General features: G+C 29.0%; 4 protein-coding genes across 6 annotated transcripts; 3 read left to right on the top strand and 1 right to left on the bottom strand.

Moving 5' to 3' along the window:
* The first annotated feature begins 4,616 nt into the window (after window positions 1-4,616).
* LOC111029198 (UMP-CMP kinase) lies at window positions 4,617-7,008 on the top strand. 3 transcript variants are annotated; one of them, XM_022308111.1, is made up of 3 exons: window positions 4,617-4,759; window positions 6,107-6,489; window positions 6,578-7,008. In XM_022308111.1, the coding sequence occupies exons 2-3, from the start codon at window positions 6,127-6,129 to the stop codon at window positions 6,791-6,793; spliced, it is 579 nt and encodes a 192-aa protein (XP_022163803.1). In that variant the 5' UTR covers window positions 4,617-4,759; window positions 6,107-6,126; the 3' UTR covers window positions 6,794-7,008. The 3 variants fall into 3 exon arrangements, with proteins under 3 accessions (XP_022163803.1, XP_022163802.1, XP_022163801.1); XM_022308110.1 differs by lacking the exon at window positions 4,617-4,759 and adding an exon at window positions 5,895-6,025; XM_022308109.1 differs by lacking the exon at window positions 4,617-4,759 and having other exon boundaries at window positions 5,931-6,489.
* A 2,106-nt stretch (window positions 7,009-9,114) lies between these two features.
* LOC111029140 (40S ribosomal protein S17) lies at window positions 9,115-10,861 on the top strand. Its single transcript, XM_022308012.1, has 4 exons — window positions 9,115-9,249; window positions 9,473-9,624; window positions 10,494-10,665; window positions 10,740-10,861. The coding sequence occupies exons 1-4, from the start codon at window positions 9,247-9,249 to the stop codon at window positions 10,803-10,805; spliced, it is 393 nt and encodes a 130-aa protein (XP_022163704.1). The 5' UTR covers window positions 9,115-9,246; the 3' UTR covers window positions 10,806-10,861.
* A 3,818-nt stretch (window positions 10,862-14,679) lies between these two features.
* On the top strand, window positions 14,680-17,889 carry LOC111029139 (glycine--tRNA ligase). Its single transcript, XM_022308011.1, has 13 exons — window positions 14,680-14,916; window positions 14,995-15,199; window positions 15,268-15,409; window positions 15,478-15,789; window positions 15,863-16,012; window positions 16,083-16,245; window positions 16,314-16,478; window positions 16,568-16,694; window positions 16,757-16,880; window positions 16,988-17,204; window positions 17,268-17,361; window positions 17,439-17,626; window positions 17,696-17,889. The coding sequence occupies exons 1-13, from the start codon at window positions 14,680-14,682 to the stop codon at window positions 17,801-17,803; spliced, it is 2,232 nt and encodes a 743-aa protein (XP_022163703.1). The 3' UTR covers window positions 17,804-17,889.
* Window positions 17,890-20,177: 2,288 nt separating this feature from the next.
* Window positions 20,178-21,215, bottom strand: LOC111029137 (ER membrane protein complex subunit 3). The gene is made up of 2 exons (XM_022308009.1): window positions 20,543-21,215; window positions 20,178-20,486 (listed from the first exon to the last, which is right to left on the bottom strand). Exons 1-2 carry the CDS (start codon window positions 20,997-20,999, stop codon window positions 20,194-20,196), a joined length of 750 nt encoding a protein of 249 aa, XP_022163701.1. The 5' UTR covers window positions 21,000-21,215; the 3' UTR covers window positions 20,178-20,193.
* Between the last annotated feature and the right edge of the window lie 1,088 nt (window positions 21,216-22,303).

Genomic DNA, 22,303 nt, shown 5'->3' with positions numbered 1-22,303 from the left:
GGACGAAGTCGAAGTGCATAATATACACATATAAAATGATTTTTATGAATTAGTATTTTATTTTATCATTACACATTATGAAACTATCGTAATTTATTAAAAAAAAAACATATATTTTTAGAAAACAAAATTCAAAATTATTTTTTTAACAATTTATGATTTACAGTTTTATTTATAGATATGACCAACGTATTTCCGTCGTTGTGTTAAGTGCGTGCTTCAAATCAAACCCAACATTCAAAGATGACATTTGAACATTTATTTTATTTTTAATTGTTTTTTTTTTGTTCCGTCAAAGTTATAATTATTAAAATAATAATGAGCATTCGTCTTTCTATTTTTGTTATCTACCTATATCTGTTAAAATGTCATTACCTATTTTCATATTAAGTATTATGTAACTCATTATCACAGCTATATTTTATAGCGATCTTAGAAGTTCAAGTTTTCTATTCGTTATTGTCAATGTTATAAATTAATAAAATTTATAATCTAAACTTTGTTAAAATAAAATTCTAATTATGAGTAATCATGAAATGTTCAGTTGCTGTTAGTTTATGGAAGTATGAAAAGTGTAACGGAAATGAAAATGATAATCCATTATACTTATGTTCAAAAACTTAAAAAGTCGTTGATACCGAAAAGTTCATTTTATAAAAAAAATGCTGTTTAACAAGCTCGTGAAAATCTAAATTTTTCAGATATTATTTAAAATCAGATCTTGCCATCCTGGCTTATGCACTTACATTTTAATACGAGGTTCGTCTGTTATAGACACGTCGGACAAGCAGTTGGCATATCCAAAATTTTGGTTCATAAGGTTTTAAAAAAACAAAGTACGCACTTTCAAACCAGACCTTGTCCAGCGTTTAAGTATAACAGACCCAGGAAAAAAGATTTTAATGTATTTCTTGGTTTATGCTGACATCCAAGGATAATCCATTATTAATTATTCATATTTTTTGGACTGATGAAAGTAAATTTACTTATAATGCCATAATGGAATATTAAATAAGCACAACAATCGTTATTGGTCGAATAAAAATCCGCACTGGTCTGTTCCTACAAACTTCCAAACACGATGGGGCACAAACGTATGGTTTGGTTTGATTGGTGGGAAATTACTAGGGCCCCATTTCCATGACGGAACTTTAACGGGACGAAAATACTTAGATTTTTTGTGTGATAATTTGCTATTATTAAGTCTTGATGATTTACTCTTAGCTATACACGACAAAACATCTACTATCAGAAAGACGGGGTACCTGCTCAGTGCTCATAATGCCCGAATTGTCTAAGAATTTTTGAGAATAAAGCTATATTGAAAAATGTATTGCTTGACCCCCAAGGTCACCTGATCAGTGATTTTACACCGTTCGATTTTTTTTTGTGGGAACACATGAAAAATTTTTGTGTATGCTGATCCTCAAATCAATATCCAAGATTTAAAGAATAAAATTAAACACTTAAATGAAACACTTCTTAAATGAAAACCAAATACTGTAGTATGGCAGCAAAAACTCGTTAATGTTTATGTCGATTTGAGGCAGGAACTCTACTCAACGTAGCGACTTTCGAACAATTTATTTATCAAATGATTTATGTAACTAATTTTTACATTTTTTGTAAATTAAATTGTAAATAAAAATATGTAGTTTAGTAAAAAAATAAATTAGAAATTTAGAATTTTGTTTTCTGGAAATACATGTTTTTATAATAAATTAGGATAGTTTCATTATGTGTATAATAATAAAATAAAATACTAATTCCGTAAAACCGGGTGAATAGAAACAAAATCGGAAAAGTTATTGCTTGAAAGTCTCCCCGACTGAATATTGAAGTTATCAATATGAAACATTCTCTACATCGAATATAGATTAGTGCACAATTCGATTAACTTTTCTGTTTATTTCTATTACCATAGGGATAAAAGTTGATAATAATCCTAATTCCTAATAATTTATTACGAAAATCAACGGTTCTTGTTTTCAAGTAAATATTATAAAAAATTTAATTTTTCTTGTTACAATTAATTTGAAATATATAGTCAAGTTGTAAAAATCGTAACTATTATTCAACAATATTAATTAATCATTTCAATATGCAGGTTTAACTGACTTTGGCTATTTTAGGGGTGAATAGAAACACATAGTAGGCCAAACAAATAAATTATTCAAATTTAAGCATGATTGTAAATCAAGTTCCTGGTTTATGAGTATTGCCCAAAAATTAGGTTTCAATTTGAGAAGAACACCCTAAAGACTGATTTAAAAATATTTTATTTTTATTTTGCAAATTTATTTTTATATTGTTCTTGTTTTTTTTTAACTTAAATATTTAAGTTAAAAAATAAATAAAAAAGGTTATAAATTGACAATTTTGTTCTATTTATTTTTTTTTAAATCTCAAAAATTGTTTCTATTGACCCTTCTGTTTTTAAAATAGAAAAATACACCAAAAAACCATATATGTTTCTATTGATACCATCTGTCTGAGGAATAGAAATAAAGCTCTTAAAAGAAATATATAAAATACATTTTTAAACATACAACAAATGTGAATATACACATTTAAAGTGCTCAACGAGACCAGTATTTTGATGTATTGATCATCTATGACAGTGGTGCGCAACCTTTTTTGATTCTCGACCCCCCTCCCCCTTCATACCAACATTATGTAAGTGTATAATATATATTTACTTCATAGTCTTAATGTATACAAACATATTATTCATATAAAATAAACGTTAATTTTAATATTTCTTTAATTTAATTAATCCAAAACATGAAAAAAAAATACAAAGTTAGAGTTCTATAAAATCTAAAATTAAAAAACTACTGAAATTATATTATAATGATAATCAACATTTTAATATTTTTTAAATTATAAAATTATTAATAAATTATAGTATAGTACTTTTTCATTTGGTGTAAAATTATTGGAGACCCTTCTAATAAAATTTCACTGACCTATCCTAACCTAACCTTCTACTGATCTATGATATTAGTTAATACTTAGTTCATTAATTACATTAATAACAAGTTTGTTTGTATTATGGTGCTTAAAAGGCAAAAAAATACGCACAATTTAAAAAATAAAATTCTTATTTAGTAAATTTTTTTTCAACTATACTTATAAGCTTTAATTTTGCCAATTTTGAGTTAAGATATACAAGATGATGGATCAAAATAACTTGAAAAAACAATCAATTTAAAAATTATATTCAAAATAGGAGTTGCCATAAAAAATGAAGTTATGTTGCGCATGAGCAAAATACATCATAAGTTAAAACAATTGTAAGCCGTAGAAATCAGTCTATAGTTGAATGTCCCGCAAACAGAATTGAAAATTATTTACAGAGTAATGAGTGATAAAGTGTACATTGTTTCTGCGGACACACGATATACATACAGGTAGGTAAAGGTACCTATATTGAATTACTAATGATTCATTAGTACATACATAACGCTGACGTCTCCTCGTGCACCGAACGCGTATTAATGTATAGGTAACGAAGACGATGCGTGGCCAAGAGTTTCGAATGTTCCGATATAATATTATAATATAAAGCTGAACATTAAATTATATAAAAAAAAAGGAAAAACTTGCTCTGCTATAATAATTAGCTGTATGCGGCATGCGTATTCCTGTACAGCAGATTTTAAGTGTACCTCCACTACCTCGTCATTCGCCCATTCGCCATAGACCAATGGTTCTCAACAGTCAACCGGAGTGATATACCGATATGTTGTCCAAGGGTGACAAGGACCCAGCAAAGGGGTGACATAAAATATCCAAGGGAAAAGGAAGGAATAAGAAAATTATTAATTTTTTCAAATAAAATGTTATTCACGCCGCCGTCATCACCTGCATCGTCGGAACATAATAATAAATGTAAAAATATAAACACAATACCTAATTACTTTACAATATAATTCACGATTATTTTCAATATCCTTATCTTTTTTTTTTAATTTGTCGATTTGAAGTGTTAATGTTTATTGAACCGTGTAATTCAAATAAACCGTATACATATAACTTTTATATTTCTGCAGTATTATTACTACAGTGTTGGATACTAGTGGCTACTGGTTAATAGTAGTAACACGAAGCAAAAAAGGTTGAGAACCACTTCCGTTGACTGGATGGACTCTATAATCTATAATATGGTCTAGTTCGATACATGAAAAACATATATTTTCGCCCAAAATTGAAAATCATACACTCTTCCCTTTTCGAGCCAAACAAAAAATTTATATATTTACTTTATTTTGTATACTTAGAAAAGTATTAAAACTTACATAATTGTCATATGTGCAATTTAAGTTTTAAATTTGGGGAGGGGCTTAGCCCCCCTCAAAATTCACCTTAATATAATTGTGGTCATTGGTTTAATTACCTATTTAATTCATAATAATTAGATACATAAATATAAACATTTTATATTACTGGCGACTGCCGTGTTATAAAAAGTTATTATGTATGGTAGGTTGAATACATTTTTGCCAAAAACTATAATTGTCATAGTCGTAAATAGCCCAATTTTTTTTTCTTGGTAGGGGGCAGAAGTATAAATGAAACTTTTTAGTTTATTACAAACGTAAATTGACTATGAGTCTGTAATCTACAGTGTTATCTATATATATATTTACAGTAGGTATTAGATACAATACAATAAGTAAAAGTAATGTTAGAAGTTACCTGAGTATACCTAAGAGAAGCGAGTGTGATACCACAGAGTTCAAAACTCATCATTAAGGTATGAATTTTAATTCAATTATTTTTTCTTCTACTTTTTGTTTAGCTCTTTTGCCGATTGTCTCCGGTGGAGTCATAGGCGGGATGTCTGGGGGGTAGCCGGGTAGGTACTGTGTTATAATCGTAGACCTTATACTACTAGGTATATACTATATAGACAAGAGTCAAGAAGTGCGTATAACAACAGCGTAGCAATATCTCGCAGTGATATAGACTGTCTTTACGAACAAATAAAATTATCCATATTATATCAATTTACCTTACCCTGCTTACGAGTAGGTAATCGAGTAATCAAAAAGTGTCCTAAATGTTGTTACGCTTTACATACACCCGTTGCTTGTGTAGAAGTTTAAGGTCTAGTATATGGTTATTATATACCTACCTACTTATCACTTATTTTAAACGAAGTCCCGAGACACGAATATTGGAGAAAGGAGAACAAAATACACTGTAGATGTGGGTAGGTACCAAACCAGCTATCACAATCACATACTCAGTATACTCACATCTTTGTATGGGCTATGGGACTATATACCTAGTTTAGGTTTGACAAATTGTCAAGTTACAAATTTACAAATCGTACTGTCTTGTAACAACTAACAAGTAGGTACTTGATAAACCGATATCGTTATGTTATAATCATTTTATAGTTCTAAGGTACCAATACTCAGTAAGTACCTCGTAGTTCGTACTTTTAATTTTTGCGACGACTAATTACAATTTCCGATAAATAATAAATATAAATCATGAAGTTGACATTGAGTCAATATTGAGATAACTGAAATACAAATATTGTTCGACCATAGCTCATAATTTATCGTATCATAGACAAATAAAATGCAAATAAATCGATTTTTTCCTTTGAGAAGGATCAAAATAAATTTATATCTTCTAAGACCAGCGGGATCAACACTCAGTAATCCTTATTCCTATTTCCTTAGATGATCATTCACACGATTTAAAATGTATATATTATATAGATACATTTTATCTACCTCGTGATACGTGATTCATATTTCATCATTCATGAATTTTTGATCGTTCTCAAAATCTTAACAAAATAAAATTAACTATTTATTAACTTTTTATCAATAAAATTATCATGTTTTTATTTTTTATCAATATTAGCTAGTAGGTTATCAACGGTCTACGTCAAAACCACAACAAAAACAGAATTTAAAAAAAATAGGTAGCTTGTAATTATTTATTTTAGCAATTATTAAGCAATACTTACGACCTACCTATGTATTTATCGATTTAGATTCGAGTACGCAATTAAGTTGTTTATGTAACAAATATTATCCAAAGAATGACATAATCATTAATTTTATGACATTTTTCCGTTCAGTATATCGTCTGTTCAGCACAATGAGCAAACCTCAAGTCGTTTTCGTCCTTGGAGGCCCAGGTGCAGGTAAGGGTACGCAATGTTCCAACATAGTATCCAAATTTGGATTTGTTCACCTGTCTGCTGGCGACCTGTTACGCGCTGAACGCAGTAAACCTGACAGTAAGTTTGGAGAATTGATTGATAATCATATCAAGAATGGTACAATTGTCCCAGTTGAAATCACATGTAAACTTATTCAAAATGCGATGGAAGAATCAGCAGCCAATCGATTTCTTATTGATGGATTTCCACGAAATAAAGACAATATGATGGGCTGGGATACCACAATCGGAGACCAAGTTGATCTTTTATTTGTGCTGTTTCTAGAATGTTCCGAAAATGTATGTATAAAATGTAGCATAAAGTAGTATAGAAGGCTAATTGTACTGAAAAACTTACAGAGAATTAACTTTAATTTTATTTTAATAGGTATGCATAGAACGATGCATGAAAAGAGGTGCTGCTGGAAGTGGTCGTGCTGATGATAATTTAGAAAGTTTAAAAAAGAGGATTGTAACATTTGTGAATGATTCTATGCCAATCATAGAATATTTTAAAGAGAAAAATTTAGTGAAAAGAGTTGAAGCCGGAAAGAATGCTGAAGATGTATGGTCCGATATTATTGAATTATTCAAAAATATTTGAATAGAGAATCAAAATATACATTTAACTTATTAGACAATTCCTAAATATGGTAGATTAAATTATTTTTATTCTTGCACTATCCCGACAAAAGTAATTATTTGAAAATATGTAATGTATACCAGTGATATAAGATATTAAGATTACTGTTTTAATCAGTCTTTTTTTATTTATTGAATGTTCCAATAAAACACAATAACATATAACATTAATTTTAATTATATTGAATGTTTTCAGTTTCCATTAACCTGTACATCCTTAAAATTTAATATTTTAACATTACATGATAATTTAATATCATGTATAATTTTACATTATGTAATGTCATATAAATGAAAATACTTTTAACATTTCAAAAAATGTTTTTGTGACAGCCCTCTAAAAATATTTAGTAAAACATTAAAATAGTTATTGAAAAAAAACAACCAGAACACAGAAAATTTATTGAATCTTTTAATTTTCCCATGGTTCTAAAATTAAACCAATACTTAATAAATACAATTAGATCATTTTTCACTATACAAATACAACATAAACCTAATTAATGTTCCACAATGATGTATATAATATTGATGTTGATTTTAATTTTAATTTTGTAATATTTTAAAACGAATACAAATTATTATGAATTACAAGTTACAATTCCCTACAAACCAAATTCTGTTCTACTCATAGTTTATTTTATTATATTATTATATTTTGAGTTTAGAACCTATAATTTTGATTTATTAGTGTTTTTTTTTTTTATGTATAATTTGATCAAAATTTGTTGTACATTGCCACTAGTACATATTCTAGAATATTTCAATTTTATTTTTTTGAAGATTTCTATAGATTATTTTTATAATTATTATTGCAACTTGTTTTATTTCAATCGCAAGTTTTTGCATATTTTGGATTTATAGTGCAATATTACAAATCTGCATATTTTAAAATGCTTAATCAATTGTATTATTATAGCTTTTTAGTTCATTGCTGTCACACCCCCGATAATAATGTTTTTAATCCATACAAGTATTTGTATTAATTAATGATTATTATTATCTTAATTCCTATTTCGAGGTACTTACGACCACAGAAAACAGAATAATATGCTACAACTTAAGCTTGATATGCTTTATTGCTTATGATTTTTAATTTTGATTGATACCATTATGTTATATGAATAGATTATATTATAACAAATCCTAAAACATGCCACATGAACTAAAATATCTTATTTTGTAATATGCATGATGTAACGAATATAATATAAAATATACATGTATATAGATTAACTTGACTGTCTAACTAGAAATTCATAAGCATAATTAATTGACGGCACACTTTGTATTTATTATAAACTTTTGTGGCACACACATTGAAATAAATATATTATATATTTTTAAATTCTAAATGTATTATAAGGTAACGTTTATCTGAACAATTTCAATAAACAATATACATAATTAATCAAGATACAAGATAAAAAGGAACATATTATAATTTTAATGACTACAGATTTAATGTGATTTATTAAAAGGCAACATGTTTATCTCGACAATAACTATCAATAAATATCTTTAAGTAAAGATAATATGAATTATAATATTTTACCATAGACTTAATGTAATTATACTAGTACTTTAGTATAGTGACTATGTACTTAACACAAAATAAGACAATAATATTAAAGATGGCACACCTAAAGGATTTCATGTCACGGTTGGAAATTAGAATAAACTCACGACCATGAGAAAATAAATTATAAAAATATGTAATAAAACCAATTTAGTTTATCATAAGTCAGTACCAAATACTTTAAACAGTTTAAACAGTTATAAATTATAACCACACTACTACTGGGCACAGATATTTAATATAAAACAACTAGCATGACAATAAATACCCAGGTAAACAAAAATACTTGAGAAATTAAATAAGTTTTGAATAAATTAAACTAAATATCTTAATTATATAATTTTTAATACCACAGATATACAGAATAAAAATTTATTCTAAATATCTGCGCTTAATACAATAATACCATAGAACATTAATACCTAAATAGTAAATAGCTATGGCCTATCCATAACCTAACCTAACCTAATCTAAGACCATGACCTATATTTAAATATGTATCTATTATCAATGAAACCGTGACTGCAACAGACTACTTATGAAGACTAGAGATAATATTCTCTAGTCTTCATACTGCAACTAATCGAGAAACAGTAACGATACGTAACCTGATATAACTATTAACTACACCTAGATACCAGCGATTATTTTTATTTTTATTATCTAAACCTGTGAGAAAAAGTATCATGGCACCACTGTATGTTATCTTACAATCCGTGGCCACACTGATAACTGTTAAGTAACCTCAAACGATAATTATGATCAGTCCTTTTCGTTCTTGTTGATTTTGTTTACTTCGTGAGTATTTCGGTTTTTGAGTTGAAGAAACTACAATCATGGTAAGTATCTGAATTTATCTTAATAATCCTTTGGTTTTGGTATTAAACGTAGAGTCTCAACGATGTACGTGTATCCATAAGCCTTTTCACTGTATAGATAATTGACACCGACCCAAACGTATTAATTTTCCAAAGGCGTTGTCAAAAGCTTTAGCCTGATCTTGGTCGACTAAATTCTGTACTTCGGTTAACTTAATAATGTGTTATATATATTGTGAAATAGGGTCGTGTCAGGACGAAGACTGTCAAGAAGGCTGCCAGAGTCATCATCGAGAAGTATTACACTCGATTAACATTGGACTTCCACACCAACAAGAGGATATGTGAGGAAATCGCTATCATCCCCACAAAACCACTTCGTAACAAAATCGCTGGGTAAATACTAAATATGATATTGCTTATATTAAGTTTGCTAAAACTATATATATATGTGGTTCAGGCTTATTTTAAATAAGCACAATTTTAAACTTCTATCATCAATAACATGTTGCTTCTGAATTCATTGGCTTTGTACGAAATAACTGATAATTATCATTATTCTATGTTAGCTAAATAATTTACAATTTAAAAATCAATTTTCATTCTTCACATCATTTTAATAGAACTTCTCGTTTTAATGAATATAATTAATGAGTTAAAAAGTTTAAATTTGAGTTCTAAATTTTTTTAAATTATATTTTTGAGTTTATGTACAACATAATAACTTCCAAGTATGCAATTTCGATTTTAGTTATACTTATTGAAGTGTTTAACGTTCAATGTTAGGGCCTGATTCAAGTGCTTCATTTAGGTTTTCTGGAATGGTTTAACAACTTTGAGGCATTGTTAGTAAGTTAGAAAGTTATTGATGGTAAATGTTTCTCCATATGCTTGATACATCTAATTCAGCTTATTTCTTATTAGTTATGGTTAACCAATTAAATATATTACCCTTACGTATCAATCTCCCGCAGAGATAAATGGAGATTGGTATTTTCTTTCGAATTATAATATTATCTTTTAACTATATCATTCAAATGATTTTACTCCAAAATGTTATCATTTAAATTGTTATCTTGAAATACTGAGAAAGAAATGTCTATCATACAGTTAAGTAATATTTGAAGTGTATTGAAAACAATTGTTAAAATGTTATATTAAATTAAAACCAGATTTTTTCTTTAATATTTAAATGATCATACCCAACACTGAAAAACATCAATTTTATAATTGTATGTTTAATTTTTTTCATCTTTTCATTGCAGATTTGTTACTCATTTAATGAAAAGATTGCGTACAAGCCAAGTTCGTGGTATTTCTATTAAATTGCAAGAAGAAGAACGTGAGAGGAGAGACAACTATGTACCAGAAGTTTCTGCTCTTGAACAAGATGTTATTGAAGTTGATACTGAAACCAAAGACATGTTGAAAATGCTTGTAGGTTTCTGTTTTTTTTAAAAAATACTTTATAACACTCAGGTTGTCTATATTACATTTTTTTTTATATTTAGGATTTCCAAAACATCTCAGGATTACAACTTGTCCTCAGCGGAACCCAGTACCCCAAGAGGAATTAAAATATGTGACAACCGTTATAACAACTTATGATTCAGTAAAACAACTTTTCCAAACATGTTATTATTTATTTTATCTATAAGCCCTTAATTAGCATCTTCCTAAAATAAATAAAAAATTACAAACCCTAATTCCCCTTAAAAACACTTAAATCAGTTAAATCATTTATTATTTTCAACACATACAAAACAACTAAACATATTTATACATTAGACTTCTTAAACCCATATATTCATGCTTATATGAGTATATTTCTTTTTTCTGTTCAATTTTTTAGTGATGAATGTAAGAAAGTGTAAAGTTGAATAATTATTGGGAAATTATATTTTGATGTTTATCCAGCAAGATGGTGTGCCAATTATGTGCAACTAAGCTGATGGCTGGGCTTTTGTCTATTTCTTATTCCAAGAAACCCATCTAATTAGAAGGTCAGCAGTCATTCTAAATTAACTCCAGTTTCTTCACTCTCTAGAGCCTCTGCCTAAGTGTCCTGAAGGCTGAAAGGATTGCAAAACAAACAAGATTTTTCCATTCTCTCGCTTGACAGAGTATAATTTAGAACTTCAAGTACTAGATAAAATGTGTATGAATTTCATTTGTGCTGGAAAAAGATTAAATTTTGATAACCGTTTTAGAGATGTATTTTCTGTTTCATAAGAGAACATACTGCTTTTGCGCATAACAGCAGAAGTCCCGAGGTCAGTTTCCCTCACGCTCACCAAAATATGATATTGGCATTTGATGCTATCCGACAATTATACACTGATTTTAAATTTTTCATATCTGAGCAGCAGCCTAATAATCGACACGTAATTTGTGTTCATTTTAATCGATTTTATTCTTTATTTTGATGGTCAACTTCTTGGTTTGTCAAAGTCTTATTTAAAAATTTTAAAGGGTCGGTGGCGGACAGTGATTTAAGCCAAAACATACCCTGTCCATCAAACTTATCGACCTAGTAATAGGATAATACTTTTTAGAACTGATTTGAATTTGATGTGCACTTTAGATCGTTCAGTCTACTCTTCCCAATTCATCCCCCGACAACAATACATTTAGTTTGAATATTTTGAAATTTTCAAAAGTTGATAATTCAGAAATCTTAAAATGTAGATGACCGATCTCAAATAGACAAGACGCATTCAGATCAGTTACCTAAAATATAGCATTGTTAGGTCGATCGGTTGGATGGACAGATAGTACATACAAATGATCATACTAAATTGTTTACCGTTCCCTAGTGCAGCGTTTCCCAAACTATGGGTCGCTACTCCCGGTTACGATTACGGTTATTTTAACCGTAAATTTATGACGTCGATTTTACATTGAATATCAATATATTTTTAGTAACCTTAATATTTTTTTGTTACGATTACGGAATATTTGTTATCTTATCGGTGGGAATGATAAAATTGATTATAATAAAAATATTACATACTTATGGCATACTTGATTTTGTTTTTTAGTAGAGGATCGCGTACCCAGTAAAGATCAAAATTTAGGGGTTGCCACTGCAAAAAGTTTGGGAAACACTGTACTTGTGTACCGCCGAGTAGATGATTTGTACATGCGCGTGCGGGAACGCTCCGCTATTTCTTTTACACACCTACGTACACATTTACAATACCCACAATTAGGCAATTTAAAAATTTAGCATTTCGAACTCCTTAAAAACATTCTACAACCTATCCCTTTAATATCAATCTTATAATTAACACCTGTTGTATACCTGTTCACAAAATCCATGTATTTATAAAAAAATATGAACATAGACTCTCCTTAAGGCACAAATATTTTAATAGATATAGAAACAAAGGAAAATGTGGATAGGGTTGATGAATCCATTTTAAAAATTCAAACAAAAATAAATAGTAATTTAAGTTAGAGGCCGTAGGTTAACGATTTTTTAAATCAAAAAACTTTTGAATATAATAGGCGTGCACCCAGGATATGCCATGGTATGTCCTTTAGAGTGATCATGAACCATAGTTTTGATTAGAATCATAAACGAAGACCCAAAATAGATTGTTTTATAAGTCACAACCATAGACCTTATACTAGGTCTATGGTCACAACCTGCGCTTATTCAGTGGCTGTAGAAGCTAGATATCCAACTAAAATAATTACTTTATAGTAAATATATTGATTTGATGTCTTAATAAAAATATTCACTATTATCCGTATGACCATATTATGACATATTAGTATAATTTTTCATGTCACCTTTTTATTATTATTTAGTTTATTGGATGTAATCAAAAGCCATTCTTACCTATAAATTACATTTTAATAGTATTTTGGAATTACTAATGTGATGACGTGATGTGTACCTTTTGTTTTATTTTAAAATTGTTCATAGATATTGGTTTTGGTTTTTGAGCTACCTACCACACTCATAGTAAAAGGCTAAAATGCATTTATATCATAGACATATAAATATACTTATATTATGTCTATGAATTATAATATGGACACTACTTAGTAATGTACTTAATTTGCCTATACTGTACGCCAGACAATATTTACCACGAATCATTCAGTTGTATTTATAAGCTATAATATTATTACTATATTTATAATTCGTAGAATTCGCATTCATACAATTATACAAATGAGTGTGTACATTTCATAAATATTTAATTGTTGAAATAGTTTAAATAATTAATTAAATTAATCCGTTACTTATCAGTGTGATAGTTTACAAATAAATAATAATTACATATTCAAAAAGCTTGAAAATGTAATCGGGGTAGAAGGTTTCTCATGAGTCATAACTCATAAGTAGTTCAAACTACAAACAAAAAATTCTTAAAAACAATAGGTATTTAATAATACAGTAATAGATGTTAAAAGTTCATTTTGGACGAAATTAGATATGTATTTTAAAAAAGGTAACAATTTTAGTGATATTATTGTAATTATAAAAAAATATTCATGGTACCTACTAGAAACATTATATTATTTTATACATACAATGACATTTTCAAACTCAATATTTTACAATAAAAATTAATTGAACCTACTTTACTATACTGTTAGTAAAATAAATTACCAATATAAGTGTATCATAATATACGTAGGTACCAACTAAAAAAACATAAATTCTCCAACACTGTTTAGGGGCACCGGCGGAAGAATGCATTTTAAAAATGCTTATAAACTTGTGGACTATTGTTTTTATGGTTAAATTTGGCATGCGACAAACAACTGAAATAGAAAACCAGATTTTTTGTCCTTAGTTTCAAAACTATTTACTTGTAGTAATATAATTGTATTTATGTTTTGCACATGCGCAGTTGTGACATCCGGGCCCAGTTGCTATAGGTACTTTAACTTTTAAGATTTAAAATCTAAGTGCAATCCAATGTGTATTATTGTTCTGTGGTATTATCGAGTGTAGCCGTGTTACATCGTACCGTTATGAATATAAACCCATGTTATGTAAAAAATATGTAAAGCTAGAACTTTTCTAATAGGGCTATTTGGTGTACAACTATTCGTTTTTGTAAAAAAATTCAAAATTTGAATAAGATAATACTCTAGTATTCACTTTTCATGCCTTATCGCATGACAAATTATTGTCGAAGTTCGGGAAGGGTGCGCCTTCTCGTCTAGCCATGCCTTTTGGCTTATACCATAGCAATTAGCAGTGTCAAGTCTGTCACATTATCACGATTATAATGTGTAAAAACCTTTAAAAAATTGTTGTTTATAATCGTACTCTCTATCAGCGAATTATCACAAAAGTGTAAAATATTATATTATTATCTATTTTTTTTAACATGAAAATATACGCCATCTACTCGTATACAAAGACTACACAATTATAACCAATGATATCAGTGATATTCCCATATTATTTACTCTGATCTCGGTATGTCACGTTTGCAGTGTCTGAATTTGAAATTGGTCATCAGACGAATACTTACTGCTGGAGAAATTGGTGTCCACACTCGTCTGTTCACCAACATCCGAAATTTCTCGAAATTGAGTAACTGGGGCACGAAAAAGTCAGCTACCCACGTGAAGATCATCAATTATCATCCCGATACTATGGCGGATACACAAGTCGAACAAATTTTGGCTCCTTTGAGAGAGGCTGTTAAGAAACAAGTGAGTGGAAACAGTTTTTTTTATAAATATATTAACAAACTAATGAGTGATATGTGCGTCTTTGTTTGTTACTCATAGGGTCTCGTGGTGAGATCTATGAAAGAATCAAATGCCTCAGATATGGAAGTGAAAAAAGCTGTTGGAGAGTTGAAAGCGTTGAAGAAACAATTAGACGATAAAGAGTTAGCTTTGCAACCACCCTCAGAAACATTTAATAGATCTAAGTTTGCAGATCTTATGATACGTAGATTTTTTTATGATCAATCCTTTTCTATTTATGGAGGTATGTCAAGATTTCTGAAACACTAACAGTAATTCATAATTTTAACGTTTTTGTATAATGTTATTTAGGCATTGCTGGATTATATGATTTTGGACCAATGGGTTGTGCATTGAAATCAAATATTTTGGAACAATGGAAACGTTTTTTTGTTCTTGAAGAACAGATGCTTGAAATTGATTGTTCAATGCTGACACCGGAACGAGTTTTAGAGTAAAACTTAATTTCAGAATCTGTGTAGGTAACTTTTGATATTGATGTTGTATTTTAATCCATTTAAGGACTTCGGGACATGTGGAAAAGTTTGCTGATACCATGGTGAAAGATAAAAAAACTGGAGAATGCTTCAGACTTGACCATTTAATCAAGAATCGTTTGGAAACATTAATCAAGGATAAAAAACAAACTCCTGAAGTTAAAGAAGAATGCAAAGATATTATAATTAAATTGGATGGTATGACTACAGAGCAAATGTCTGATATTGTAAACAAATTTAACATGAAATCGCCAACTACTGGGAATGATCTTTCTGAACCCGTTGATTTTAATCTTATGTTTGCTACCCAGATTGGACCTACTGGAGACCAAAAGGGGTTTGTAGTTTTAGTTTAAAAATAACATTTTAATAAATTCTGAAATTTATGCTAGTATTTACTGTTGAATTAGATTTTTGAGACCAGAAACTGCACAAGGTATATTTGTCAATTTCAAACGTTTACTTGAGTTTAATCAAGGGAGGTTGCCATTCGCTGCTGCTCAAATTGGTAATGCTTTTCGAAATGAAATTTCTCCTCGTTCTGGTTTATTAAGAGTTCGGTAAATTATATTTTGTATTTGATGTAAAATAAAAAATTTTAATATACTAAATGAAATACACTCATCTTAGGGAATTTACTATGGCCGAAATAGAACATTTTTGTGATCCAAGCGATAAATCACATTCAAAATTTATTGATGTAGAAAATACTATAATGAGGTTATACAGTGCTTGTAATCAAATGGATGGACAACCTCCTGTTGACATCACAATTGGCGAAGCTGTATCCAAAGTAAAAATCAGTTTACATTAGACTTATTAAGTACTGAATTTATTATTAACACAAATATTTATTATCAGGGTATGGTAGCTAATCAAACATTGGGATACTTTATGGCTCGTATTTACTTGTTCATGATGAAAATTGGAGTGACCAAAGAAAAATTAAGATTTCGTCAACACATGTCAAATGAAATGGCTCATTATGCTGTTGACTGCTGGGATGCTGAGTGTCTAACTTCTTATGTGAGGATTTTTCATTAATTTAGGCTTGAAGTTGAAAAGCATACATTAATTAACTGTAATTATACATTTTTTTATGTACTTTTGAATAGGGTTGGGTGGAGTGTATTGGTTGTGCTGATCGGTCAGCATATGACCTCAGTAAACACGGAGAAGAAACTAAACAAAGATTAGTGGCAGAAAGGAAATTGCCTGCACCAAAAACAATTCAAGTTACGGGTAAGTACTATTTTTTTAATAAAATGAATTTTTGATTTAACCTTGAAGCTATGTTTTTATAGAATTGGAAATGGATAAAGGTTTGATTGGTAAGACACTACGTAAAGATTCCAAAGAGTGTGTTGAAAAATTATCAAAATTATCAATAAACGAAGTTAAGCAACTACATGAATTCATTGATAATGGGTAATATATTTTTGAAATGCTTATAACTCTATTTTACTAGCAGTTTATCTACAAATTATAAGTAGTTTAATACATAAATATAATTTTATTATTTTTGTTACTTTAAGAAAATGTGATCCAACCACTGGATTAACTTTGTGTAAAATTGGTGATAAAGAATTCCAGATCAACAAAGAAATGATCCCACTCAAATCTTATTCGAAAACTATACATGTTGAAGAGATTGTTCCTAATGTAATAGAGCCATCATTTGGAATTGGCCGAATTATTTATACATTATTAGAACATACATTTAAAATTCGTGAAAAAGATGAGCAAAGAACAGTAATTATATTATAATTATTTAAATAAGTAAACAAAATGTTTGTAAAATATATTTATTTTCAGTACTTATCATTACCTCCATTAGTAGCACCTTTAAAATGTTGTGTTCTTCCATTGCTTGACAATGATAAATTCACACCCCTAGTATCTTTGTTGTGTAAGTAATACAAAATAATAATATGTAATTTAACTTAAACTATATCTTTAAAATTATAAAATGTTAATGATTTTTAGCCAAAAGCTTATGCCAGAAAGGTGTGTCAAATAAAATTGATGATTCAAGTGGGTCAGTAGGACGCCGCTATGCAAGAACTGACGAGATAGCAGTACCATATTGCATTACGGTAGATTTTGATTCATTGGTGGAACCCCAATCAGTAACTATACGGGAGAGGGATTCAATGGAACAAATCCGAGTACCTGTAAGAGCAACAGCTATTTAATAAATAATTACTTATTTACATTTATTTACATTATTCTTATTATTTTAGGTGTCTGAAGTTGTGGATTTAGTATACAATTTATCACAAGGCAACACTGTTTGGAATGTAGCTAAAGTTAAATACCCTATATTTGAGTCTCAACAGGCAAATGAATAATGACATTTAAAAAATTTATATAATTAATATACAATAATTATTACGCTTCATTTTTTCAGAAATAAAATTAAACTTTATGTGCAATAGATTTAAATACCTTTAATTTTGTATTTATATTTGTACAATGAATTTTAATAATACTTTGGTACATATTTAATGTAATGTTCTAATATCAATTATTATACAAACCATTACGCTGTGGTCTGTGTTAATTTCAAATTTAAAAGTCTGTATCAAGTTGATCAGTTAAGCTTCAATATCATAGTGTTATACACATAACCAGTGTTTGGAAAGAACATCGTTCATACGTTCATATTCATATTTAGTGAAAGATACGTGAATGTTACGAGTTTTATATAGATTGAAAGTGAACGACGTTTATATTTGAATGATTATGAAGGTGTTCAATTTATTTTCTATTTAATAAATATATGTTAAAAATATATTGAATAATTATATTATATAATATTTTCTTTATATAAATAATTTAAAAAAATTAGATGAATGTCCTAGTGGCGCATTCATATTTTTAGTGAACATTCCGAGCACTGCACATAACATATTATTATGTCTAAGATTTCCGTGTATAGAACTGAATACCAGTTGACGACTTCCTTTGATTTCTTATCTAGTTATAAATTATGATTTATATTTATTTAGTAAATCACACATTACAATAAAGGAATTAATTTACAAGTTACAAATACAAACGATAATCAGAAGATATAAATTGTACCTGTAGAAAAAATGTTTTTGTACTGGTTTGGTTGACACCCACCCAAAAAGTATTCCCTACCACTTAGTACACCAACAATGGGTATTTGGTGTCATATTTTGGGAATTAACAGTACTTAGTGGTTTATTGTATGTGTAGAAGTATCTGATTGATTGGTAATAGCATAGACTAAGAATAATTACTACCAACAATTTGTGAACCATATACTATACTCTGTTCAAAATGAGATCAAACCTTGGTCGTCGAGTTGTGGGCGTGGCTTTGTTCCGTGGCAGCGCCTGACATACCGCTGTAGTACGGCGTCTGACTGTCACGGAACAAAAACTGGTCGCCGCTGATTTCCGATCTCATTTTGAACAGACTATAGTTGGATCAACAATCATATCTGATAGCCAGCGAGCCTGTAATAGTATTCAACTAGTTAGCTGTTTTAATCGTAGGACATGAAAGATGAGAACTTTTTCAAGATCAAAGTCAGAGTTTTTATTTTGCTTTAAATAGTACTAGAAAAATTAATATTGTGCATGATTCATATGCTTATTTTAGCTTCTAGTTATAATTTTGAAAATTTGGCTTTGATACACTCTGTAAATTGTTCTAAGTAAACGCAGCAATTCAACAATAAAAACACACTTATGAATCATACCAAAACAAATTATTCAAAATGAAACTTTTATTTGTCTTATTATACAATATAATCAAATAAGTACTCAGGAATTTAGTATGGGGTGTGCCTCGAAGAAAATGGGCCCATTTACCTTAATTGGGCCTCAAAAAATAAATAAAAAAGTGATTTCAATCGTTTAAGAAACAATATTGACTAGTTTAAATTTGACTACTTATTGTATATTTGGAGAAGGCCCGCTTACAACCACTACTGGTGACTGGTATTGGTGTAACAACAAATTTGGTAACAACTTCATAGAAATTGGTAAAAATATTTTGTCTATTTGAATCCACCAGCCAACCAAACTATTTATAAATAGTATGACATATGGGTACATAATATCCCAGTTCGAATATCTTTAATTGAGTAAAAATGTAATATGCCTTTATTGTACAAATCATTGGTAAAATATTTGAAAAAGTATTAAAACTGAATAATCTATTTTCAAAGATTAAGGCTTTCTTCATACCTCATCCTCGTGGGTTATAATTTGTACTATTTTTTTTGTAGCTTAAACATTAGACAAAGCCTCAGAATTTGCACGAATAGCAAAGGGCCCAATACACGGCTATGCATACATATGTACCACTATATACCATGTGACTAGTTACTGAAATTAGTAGTATTGTGGCAGTGTGTTGTCCATAATAACTAAAACTTTCAATCAAATTTAAATGCAACTTATTGCATATACAATTGTTGTAACATTAAGATCAAATATGATTATTAAAAACAAAATTTAATGGGACTATAAATTAATACCACACTAATGAAGATAAATAATTTTACATGGACGAATAAATAGATCACTTTAATTATAAGTTTAATTCATACAAAACCAAAATTAAATACATGAACACTACATAAAAAGTTTAATTTTAAAGTAAAGCAATATTTTAAAAAAGAAAAACAATTATAGTTTTCACTTAAATCTTTATACACCTTGTTTGGAATAGTAAAACCATGTTCACTTCAAAGCTCAAATTGCTACTTAATACTTTTATTCAATAATACATTAAGCACTTCATTATCGAGATCAGCCAGGGCCCATTTGTGAGAGCTTATTTCCAATGCTTCCCATTCTGCTTTAAAAGCTACTTTTGGATCCATAGGCATGGACATTGCAGCACCAGACATTTGATCTTGCATCAAACGTGATTGATCTGCAGCATTATTTTCACCCAAAACTAGTGCATATATGCTTCGAAGTCCAAATACATTCAAAAAATACCATGAAGCAGATGATACCCAAGCTGCATCTAATGAAACCAATTCAATACCTAAAAAAGAAAAAAAAATTATAGCTGTTAATAACAGGTCACATTAAGCAAATTACCTCTTTGTAACATTGGTTTGAATCGCAGAGTTAAAGGAAATGGTACTTTGGTAGTCACAAACCCAGAAAACATCCAATTGATCCAACCACCAATGACCACCATTGGCAAGACGTTGGTTACATTGCCTTTTAACATTTCAGTCATCATACTTGGATCAGGCATAGCTGTTTGAGCAGGAGCTGCTCGTTTTTGGGTCTTGAAGTAACCATTTTCTTCATTGTTAAAGTAATGTCGACGCATGTAGAATCCTTGTTTAGATATGTATCGACCATTTTCACGTAGCATGCGTGATCTAATTAGTACTTGACTATCTTGTACTTGTGTCAGCTCAACCTTTTTTTGAGATGTAATTAATAATGACACATAATGCCGAATGACACCGACAAGAAATGTAATCAGTACAATTGGTAAGAAAACCCAACCTCGAATATTGATGTCCAACACCAACTCAGCCATATTTTGAAAAAGTTAAACCAGAAAACTAAAGCAATATGGACATTAATACGATTAAGTAGTGACAAACTCCTAAGTCCTAATCGATTAGATTAGGAATTCAAAAAATTACACACCTAGTCTGATACTAGAAAACATTAAAATTTAAAATTTCATTTTTGTTAATAGAGTATAATTCAATATATTAAATTTTAAAATGTAGAATGTAGATATGATTTGATTGATTTGTGCATGATTCGATGGGATTTTCTTAGTATCACAGAATAGAAAAATCATGATAAAGTAAAGTTTATTTTATCACGGTTGCAAGCTTGCAACTGTAACCTTACCACGATTAATATGTATTTATTTCCCCTAAAACACATGACTGTTTTACACGGTGATTTATATACATAGTCCTGTAGAAAATGGCAGTATGGGTGACAATGCGCGTATGCGAGGCGGATACTACCTTTTGGTACACAAATTTTGAAAAAAGATTTTATTTTGTTGGTAAATCAACTTTGGATCCTTCAAGACTCAAGCCACATTTTCAATTCATTATTTTTAAAAAAGAAAAAAATCCTTGAAATTTAGAAAAAATCTCGAATTTTTGTAAATTTCAATGGACAAAAATTACAGTTAACATTACTTGACGTAGACCAAGCTGCACTGTATTATCTATAATGTTGGTTAGTATTTTGAAATGCTTGTTTCTTAAATTAGTTAAATTCACATTATATTATAATATATATATATTTTATAAGCTGATAGATATACTTTATTGGAATAATACCTGAGCTAGGTTAGTCATAAGTCATAACCTAGAACTTAGTATTTCCAATAGTTCCACAATAAAGGATTATTCTTAAGTTTATTTAGTTTAAAAAGTAATAAATCAGTTATTTATTTAGTACCTAGATATTATTTATTTTAATTGGTATTTTTATTACGTATATTGTTTTTTTTAAATATGTATAGTGTATACGTACATTCTTTAGTCTATAAATAATCAAATAATGTGTGTAAAATAATCTGATTTTCTAAACTATCTATACTGAGTATATTCCAACTTAAAGTTGTTTAAAAATTATTAACATTATAATTGTTGTTATCTTAAATTTTTTTAAATTCCTTATTCCTTATAAAATTTAGCCCAACTTATCCACAACAGCAAATTTAGAGAATAATCTTGGTGGGGATTTAGTGTAGTCACTTAAATATTACAAATATTTTGGCGAGCATCAATAACCTGAGCCACCTCAAAAAAGTAATTTATGTTTTATATCGGTGCAGGTGGGTGTCCCAAATTGTGTTGGCCTTATAAG

Source organism: Myzus persicae, unplaced genomic scaffold (assembly GCF_001856785.1).
Source record: "Myzus persicae strain clone G006 unplaced genomic scaffold, MPER_G0061.0, whole genome shotgun sequence".
Lineage (NCBI taxonomy): Eukaryota > Metazoa > Arthropoda > Insecta > Hemiptera > Aphididae > Myzus > Myzus persicae.
The sequence above is the reverse complement of the archived record's forward strand: the minus strand, read 5'-3'. Positions and strand labels throughout refer to the sequence as shown.

What these genes read in the sequence shown, in the direction of transcription:
- LOC111029198 (XM_022308109.1), top strand. Translation starts at nt 6,088, where the DNA reads ATGACATTTTTCCGTTCAGTATATCGTCTGTTCAGCACAATGAGCAAA. An exon ending in TTCTAGAATGTTCCGAAAAT is followed by an intron (nt 6,490 to 6,577) that starts GTATGTATAAAA and finishes TTATTTTAATAG; the next exon opens with GTATGCATAGAACGATGCAT.
- LOC111029140 (XM_022308012.1), top strand. An exon ending in CTTCGTAACAAAATCGCTGG is followed by an intron (nt 9,625 to 10,493) that starts GTAAATACTAAA and finishes TTTTCATTGCAG; the next exon opens with ATTTGTTACTCATTTAATGA. An exon ending in AAGACATGTTGAAAATGCTT is followed by an intron (nt 10,666 to 10,739) that starts GTAGGTTTCTGT and finishes TTTTATATTTAG; the next exon opens with GATTTCCAAAACATCTCAGG.
- LOC111029139 (XM_022308011.1), top strand. Translation starts at nt 14,680, where the DNA reads ATGTCACGTTTGCAGTGTCTGAATTTGAAATTGGTCATCAGACGAATA. An exon ending in ATCCTTTTCTATTTATGGAG is followed by an intron (nt 15,200 to 15,267) that starts GTATGTCAAGAT and finishes AATGTTATTTAG; the next exon opens with GCATTGCTGGATTATATGAT. An exon ending in ACCCCTAGTATCTTTGTTGT is followed by an intron (nt 17,362 to 17,438) that starts GTAAGTAATACA and finishes AATGATTTTTAG; the next exon opens with CCAAAAGCTTATGCCAGAAA.
- LOC111029137 (XM_022308009.1), bottom strand. Translation starts at nt 20,999, where the DNA reads ATGGCTGAGTTGGTGTTGGACATCAATATTCGAGGTTGGGTTTTCTTA. An exon ending in CAAACCAATGTTACAAAGAG is followed by an intron (nt 20,487 to 20,542) that starts GTAATTTGCTTA and finishes TTTCTTTTTTAG; the next exon opens with GTATTGAATTGGTTTCATTA.